The sequence below is a fragment of the Coffea eugenioides genome, chromosome 7 (genome assembly GCF_003713205.1).
Source record: "Coffea eugenioides isolate CCC68of chromosome 7, Ceug_1.0, whole genome shotgun sequence".
Taxonomy (NCBI): domain Eukaryota; kingdom Viridiplantae; phylum Streptophyta; class Magnoliopsida; order Gentianales; family Rubiaceae; genus Coffea; species Coffea eugenioides.
In genome coordinates, this window is record NC_040041.1 from 11,890,579 (window position 1) to 11,899,461 (window position 8,883).

At 27.5% G+C, this 8,883-nt stretch overlaps 1 protein-coding gene across 1 annotated transcript; it reads right to left on the reverse strand.

The window, feature by feature from the left end:
• Positions 1-6,757: 6,757 nt before the first annotated feature.
• Positions 6,758-7,648, reverse strand: LOC113776907 (putative RING-H2 finger protein ATL21A). The gene has a single exon (XM_027321955.1). It carries the CDS (start codon positions 7,646-7,648, stop codon positions 6,758-6,760), a length of 891 nt encoding a protein of 296 aa, XP_027177756.1.
• Positions 7,649-8,883: the final 1,235 nt, after the last annotated feature.

Sequence of the window (8,883 nt, forward strand, 5' to 3'; positions counted from 1 at the left end):
GTATGGAAATTGCGAGATGGAATAGAAGAGAAGCAGCTTTTTTCTTGCTCTTCTGTGTATACACTGGTTGCATCACACTTGTTAATGTGTGTGAACTGATAGAAATTTGGCGTGGTTGACCCCTGACGTCTGTGCAACGACTCAGAGTAAAGACTGGGAGAGAGTAAACTTTCTGGACTTCCATTCTACGGATAACCTTCTGGACAGAGTAAAGACTGGGAGAGATTTTCATCCCGAAGTCGCAGAGTCAACAAATTGAAATTTGAATAATTCACTTCCACTGTGATCAAACTTATAATTCACACCTGTCTTTTCAAAATTAAGTAGAAAAAGTTGAGGAATGTTTTAATTCACACCTGTCTTTGAAATTTGACTTGGTCAAATACTCAAAAGTACTACTCAACTGAACATCGTAATACTTTTATTGAAAAAGTCTGAAGTAACAATAGTTACGGTAACGAAACTATTTTTACCTGATAATAGGTAAAAATACTTTTACCGATCATTTGATTACCTGTTGTACTGGTCATCTAAATAAAATAGTACCTAAAATTTTGGTTAGTAAGTTTTACATAAAAAATAGTAAGTTAACTCAATAAATTAGTAACTTTTATGTCTCAAAAAATAAATTTGAATAACTAAGTCTATTACTCTTTTTTTTTGAAGTAAATTACTACTCTATATCCGAAACTTACTTTTTGGAGAGTAAGTTTAGTTCAAGTAATAGTAAGTTTTTATAGATTAATAGTAAATATTGTTGATAGAATAGTAAATTTGGTTAATCATCAAAACTTACTAGTTTGTGGTATAAATTTACTATTTTACTTAAAGAAACTTATATGAAACAAGTATTAGGAAGTTTATTTGAAATAATGCTAAGATTTTTTTTATTAGTAATTGAAGCTTAGTATTATAGTTAGTAATTACTCGTAATGTAAATGTGTGATACACAATTACACGTATCATTTATAAATGTTATATGTTTTAAGCATTTTAAATATACTATGAAAACATTTTTTTTTTTTTTTTTGCATATGGCCTTATAAAATATGAAAGAATAATTTGTCATATTATAAATTTTGAATTATTTTTTAATTTGTGAAAGGTTAGAAAGTTTGGATGACAGTAACAACAAATCTTTCGAGTTATATATAGAATTGCACTTATCTATACATCACAATTTCCATATATTGACACCTATGAATATAATAAAATGGTACACAATTTTCATATATTAATGCCTATGAATTTAATAAAATGGTAAAATCTTAATAAATTTATTTTCTGGGTCACAAGTATAAAAATTAAAGTTGTATTAACATAGCATAATCTTTGAAAATTATTGTAAAATTACCCATATGTTAGGTTCTGTGACTTTCAAACATACTTTGCATCATTTACATTATGGATTTGTATCCATATGTTTTCTATCAAACTCTTTTTTTTATTGGCAAATGGTATGTAAATTATTATAAAATGTCATTTTATAATAATCATAATTTTTTATAAATGAATTTTATGTAAACTGTTAAAATTATGAATTCACAAACGACTAAATCTGACTACTTTATGGCATATATTAGTCTAAATAACTAAAAAATTATTGTAATCATGTGCACATTGATTGTTGAATTGAAATTTCCTTTATTACTAGTACAAGTTCTTCTAATCAAAGCAAAATAAAATCAAATATCTTTGCCTTTTGTATGCAGTAGTTATGCTTAATAGAAAATTATTAACCCATTTTTACAATACATAATTTCTCCTAAAATTAGTAACATTTTCCATGACCTCTAACCTTGTCAATAATACTAACCACCGACATGTAGATAATCTTAAAAGCAAAAGCCATCAATATGACAAAAAAAGAATGTTTTCATGCTGAACGAAAAAAATTACGATTCTATATAGAATCGAAGAAATTCATCATAAATGAGAATGAATTGCAAAGTTATCACATTTCTAATTTCCTATGCATACAGAATTTCACGCAACATTAGTTTAGAAGAACTTTCATTTTTCACACTAAGGAACCAATCCCAGTCTCTACGTCTCTTTTATTTTTTCTTTAACCATTAAATAGAGTCAAAGTTGTTAGCAGTAAAATACTAAATAAATTTAATTCCATTTGAAACTCTAGTTAATTGTATACTAATATTTTACACCACAATCAATTGAGCATCAATTTTCTTTTTTTTTTTAAGTAGCTATTATTTATTTTATTACTTATGTTAACTATTTACATATAAAATAATAGCAATAAAATGCCAATCCTCGGATCAATGGAACTTCAATTATTGTTAATAAAACTAATTTTGCATTGATAAAAATTAGTCTACAGAATGAAAAGTCAATGGCAACAATTGCTAAAATATAGCAATTTTTAATTATGGGAAAATAAACAACTAAGTTCCCAAAATATTTCACTTTTATTGTTTAAAAAATCTCAACTTGTTGACTAAATTCAAAATAATTCTATTGTCAAAAATATTTTTTCTCAAATTAACTTTCATGATTAGATGTGAGATACAAATATGGTAAAATATCTCTCATATGTATGTCATGGATATTTCAGACTTTTAGTAAAAAAAAAATTTTGTTGTTAAAATAACATTGTATCATAGTGTACTAATTATTTTTGGACCATTTTATACGTGAACTAAATTTAATTTAAATTCTATAATAGATTATATATGCACGTGATTTTCATTTATAATTATTGGATCCTATTCTTATGAACAATCTCCCAAGGAAAAAAATCCAGATCATACTGATTTTCTTATATTAATTGTTATACATTTTGTCATTTTTATTATTATATTATTTCTCATTTTGTTTAGGCTTTTACTCTTATTATTTCTTGTGTCTCAGATGTAAATTTATTAAAACTTTATCATCTTATTATATTCATAGGTGTTAAATTATAAAAATTTTGATATATAAACAGGTAATATTCTATATATAACTAGGAAGATTTATTGTTATTGTTATCCAAACTTTCAAACTTTTCAAAAATTGAAAATGATTAAAAACTTATAATATGACAAAATTTTATTACATATTTACAAGAATATGTGAAAAGTCAAACTATTTTTCATAGTATTTTAAAATATATAAATAATTTTTTAAAATTTTACCTATAATCATGTATTATACAGGTATATTATGAGTACTTACTAACTAAGGTACTAAGAATTAATCATTAATAAAGCATTTCAAATAAATTTCCTAATGCTAATTTGAAATATGTTTTAAAGTAAAATAGTACATGTGTCCCATAAATCAGAAGTTTTGATTATTAATCAATTTTACCATGTTATCAGTAAGAATTACTATTTATGTATAAAAACCCACTATTAATTGAATTAAACTTACTCTCTAAAAAGTATGTTTGGGATATAAAATAGTAATTTATTTATTTAAAAAGTAAGTTTAATATTTATTCCGGTTTACCTTTTGAAGTATAAAAGTTACTAATTTATTACTGTTAACTTACTATTTTAGATGGGAAACTTACTTTCTTATTTTTAAGTGTTATCCTATTTAGGTGGATAAGCCTATCAAATAATCAAATGGTCGCTAAAAGTAAATCAAAAATAAATCGAAAATGGTCATATAAGTGTTATCCTATTTATGTCTCAAAAAGTAAATCGAAATAAAAATGAAATTTACTTTTTAAAAAAAATAAATTACTACTTTATATTTGAAACTTACTTTTTAGAGAGTAAGTTTAGTTCAAGTAATAGTAAGTTTTTATAGATTAATAGTAAATCTTTTTGATAGAATAGTAAATTTGGTTAATCATCAAAACTTACTAGTTTGTAGCATAAATTTACTGTTTTACTTAAAGAAACTTATATGAAACAAGTATTAGGGAGTTTATTTAAAATAATGCTAAGATTTTTTTTATTAATGATTTAAACTTAATATTATAGTTAGTAATTGTTGGTAACGTAAATGTATAATACATGATTGTATGTATCCTTCATAAATGTTTTGTGTTTTAAGCATTTTAATAAATGTATGTATCATTTATCAATGTTATGTGTTTTAATAACTTTATTTTCTAGGTCACAAGTATAAAAGTTAAAGTTGTACTAATGTAGCATAATCTTTGAAAATTATAATAAATTTACCCATATATTAAGTTTTGTGAGTTTCAAATATATTTTGTATCATTTACAATATGGATTTATATGCACATTTTTATCAAAATTATTTTTAATTGGCAAATAGCATGTAAATTATTATGAAATGTCATTTTATAATAATCATAACTTTTATAGGTGAATGGTATATAAACTGCTAAAATTGTCAATTAATAAATGAGTAAATCTTACTACTTTGTGGCATATATTGGTCTAATCAACTAAAAAATATTACCTTAATTAAGTGTACGTTGATTGTTGATTTGAAAGTTGCACCCCTGTCACTATTTCATTATTACTACCACAAGTTTTTCTAATCAAAGTAAAACAAAATCAAATATCTATTCCTTTTTATATGCAGTATTTATGTTTAGTAAAAAATTAATAAACCATGATTGCAATTCATAATTTCTAATGAAATTAGTAACATTTTCTAAATAAATTAGAATAATTTGTAAAATATGTTATTTTTTTACCAATATAATCAAAAGAAATTTGCACTCTTAAAAAGCAAATGGGAAGAAAGAACGATGGCATAGGTATAAATGTGAGCAACTATATACATATCACACCATGAGTTTAGGTTTGATTTGTTCAAAACAACGGTAATTTATTCGTTAGTAGATATAAAATGCATATTATTTTTCTGCATATGGAAAATACAATTTCATATATACTAACCATTAACGGAATATGTAGTTTGAACACGATCAATTGAGCTCATATTTCATTTGCTTAGTTATCATTTATTTTGTTACTTAGGTTGAATATTTACATTTGAATAGAGTATTGATATCAGAGCTTCAATTATTCCCAATGACACTAATTTTATGCTGATAAAAGTTGGTCTAGACAATTAAGTGTCAATGACAACAACCGCTAGAATATATTTTTTTACTTTTTTTTTGAAAAATGACAAAAAAAATTACACTTTTTTTGTGAAAATATCAAATTGTTAATTCAATTCAAATTAATTTTATAATAAAAAATATTATTCCTCAAAGTAGTTGCTTAATTCGTATCTATGCCCGTACTAGTGTCGAATGGATAACTAAAATAGGAAATTGTAACAAAAAATAATGTTATAATAAAGGTGCAAATAGGTAGGACTTTTGCTAATTTTAACCCAAAATGATAAAAAAGATAGGCTTTTTTGTAGTGTTGAATTCAAAAATGTTGTGGTTGTGATAGAATTCTTTGTTAAAATTTGAAACGGTTCAGAATTCCAGAGATAAGTGACAAGGTGATTTTTTACTTAAATATGAAAATTTTTTACTTTTAGTATTAGTAAGTTTAATTTAAACAAAAGTAAATTTTGTCAAATAATAAGTAAGTTAAATTACTCAAAGTGTAAATTTATATTTCTGACTAAAACTTATCTTTCAAGCATATACTTACTAGTTTTAATTAAAAACTTACTAAAGTTAATATTAATTAGTTTAATATAATATTTAAAAAGTCGCTAAAAAACTTGATCTGCCACTAAAGGTAATAGAAACCTATAATAGTAGGTTTCCCTAATATCGTTACCATAACTATAGGTACTGTAGCATTGTCCTACTTTATTTCACTCAACAATGAAGCCTCAACTTTCAATTCTAGTTTACCGGAAATTTCTTCTACTAAAAAATAAATTACATATATTCAAATTCAATCGATCGTAGGATGAGAATGGAAAAAATTGTGAATTCCACTACATACAAATAAGAATCTTCAATGGACAAACAATTAAAAACAAGAATTTTCAATGAACAAAAAATTAAAAATGTATTTCTTAAATATAATTAAGTTGAAGTGATTTATGAAAAATATTAAAGATTTTGCTACAGTTTTATAGTTAACAAATAAGATAAAGACAGACAAAGAAATTCGTGTCTCTCGTTGATAGAGTATTTTATGCGATAGGCACTATACTTCTCTAAGGATATTATATGGTCTATTAATATATATTTTCTTATCCTCTAGGTAAAAAAAAAAAAAAAAAAAAGATAAACTTCCATATTTATATTTAAGTCTAAATTTGATAAGTCATTAATATTTGAGACCGGGGATACTATAATTATACTATATGAGCATCACTAAACTTTCGGAGGGGAGTTTTACCCCGCAAAAAAATTTTAGGGGTGGGGGCAAAAACTAGAACCAAAATAGTCCTTAATTTTTGAGGTTCGTAGCACATCAGCACTCTATAATTTCTCAAGTCATGATGACTAATGACTAATCCAAGAAGTTCCTTAAATTTGCAATTATAGAACCTTAAACTCTATTTTAAGATGATATTTGGGAAGCAACTTCATCAGATGACAAATCCAAAAAATTCCTTAAAAATTTGCAATTGCAGAATCTTAAACTCTATTTAATTGCAGAATCTTAAACTCTATTTTAAAAGCTAAAAATAATGGGATTAGTTTGCAAATTCAAGAACAAAATTCAAGAATTTCTGTGCAACTCAAATATAGATCAATAACAGTAGTTAAACAAACAAAGTTCATAGCTTTCCTAACTTATGTCACAAATCCAAACAAAATAAAGAATAATACAAAAAGAATCCAGAAATCGGAGGAGAGCCTCCCAGATTCTGTGAAACAGAATTGCTCTTAAATTCTCAGTTAGCTTTTCTGTAGAATTCCTTCACGTTTGCAAAGAGGGCAAACATTCTTCTTCATTAACCACCTTTTGATGCAATCGGCATGGTACTTATGCCCGCATTCTAGAGCTCCAATTGTCTCCCCATTCTCGTACTCGCACTGGCAAACTACGCAAATTTCAGGTTCTTGATCAGCAAGTGTTTGATAATTTCTGGTTTTCAGATGCTCTGAGACGGTTGTTTCTGGCAAACCACTATTTTTACTAATCCTGTCTTCTGGGACCAATTGTTGCAGGAACTCAACAATTGGGTCATCAGCAGGAATCAAAGTCCTGAAGCGGGCAAGATTTCCATCATCATTGACGAACTCCACATCCAATGCACGTAGGGGAGTATCATCTTTTGGTGCAAAGCTCGAGCTCAATTGTAAGTGAATATTTCGTCCCTGATCAGATTCTTCAAGCTGGTTCTCAAGGGGGTAGTTCTCCTCCGCATCCAAATCAAGTATGACAGTCTCATCTTCTGCTGCAAAGCTAAAACGGGAGAGGAGGTCCGGTCCCTGATCAGATTCTTGAAGATGGCTCCGGGGCCATTGGAGGTTTTGCTCTTGATTAACATAGTAATTGTTATTCTGATCATAGTACATCGCTTCAGCAGGAGGATGACCGTAGTAGTATTGCAGAGGGCTAGGAAGAAAAAAATCTCGAGAATAGTAACCTGGTTGAATGGATTGAGGATAAACTGGGAAGCCATAAGCTGACGGAACAGGGTAAAAAGGAGTCTGATCAGGAGGGGGGAAGAAAACATAGTGTCCGTCGTAAATTCCCATGTTTTCTTGAATCCTTGACGGATAAGTTTGGTAGTCATGATAATGCTGATGAAGAGCAGGTGAATAGAACTGCTGTTGCTGCATTTTTCTTGGAGGGGGTTTTTTTCAAGAATGATACTCTAGTATGAATAATGTGAAGCTAACGTTCTGAACTCTGATTCTTATATAGATTGCAGAATCCAGATCTGGTTAGGACATGGATTTGATTTTAATTTTAACGGAAAAATCGAAATCAATTCGCTTAGGATTAGGAACACAGGTTTTGGAAACTTTCCTTTTTTTTTTCTGATTGCCGTTATAGAAGAAAGCGCGCTTATGAATGGTGCCCACAGCCAACGCCTTTAACTCATCCAACAACACAATGTTAAGAAGGCCCATATGAGATTGGGCCTGGGCTCATATGGGCCTGGGGCTGAGATTATGCACTCAACTCAAAATATTCCAAAGAAAAAGAAATATTTGGCAATTCAGCATATTTGATTAAGTGACGGAAATGATCATTCGTAACGGAATCTTAAAAAATATCCAAATTACCCTTGTTTAAAAATTAAAATGGCTAAGTGACCAAAATATATAAATACAGGTCTTTTTATTTCACTAATTACTACTATTCCAGATATGTCATGGTACGGTATTAGTTGGACTACAAAATCAAACCAAATTCTAGAGCAAGATTTGATAACTAATAGTCAACAAATTGGAGTTCATTTATCAACAACAAATTTTTTTTTCTTCCATTTCAACTCGTTTCAATAATTCTTTTAGTTTCTTTAACAGGTGCAATTGCTGTAGCTCATCAATACACTAACCTTGTATGGTTTTATATTTTACCATATAACCCTCTTATAGTTTAATGCTTTACCATAGAACCCCCCTTATGGTTTTCAAAATATACACATAACCCTCCTGTGGTTAACAAATAATTTTTAACTTTATATAGGGGTATTTTTTATATTTTAGGTGACTCCATTATGGATTGCAAATTCCGTTACTTTGAAACTTTAATTCAAACCATGAGAGGTTATGTATAACTTTTAGAACCATAGGAAGTTATGCACAAAAATACTAAACCACAGGGGAGTAAAGTGTAATTTACCCTTGACGATAATACAACAGTCTAAACAGTTAAAATTCCTTTTCATGAATCTCAAGAGAATGATTTTTTGATTAATTATCACAAAAATTAATACTTACGAGCTCATACAAGATTAAACTAAAGGTGTAGGAAAGATTTATACAAAAGAAAATTGTTTGACAAAGCCTGATGTGAATTTTTTATTTGACAGGAGTTGATACTAAACAGTCAATCCGCAAGGACC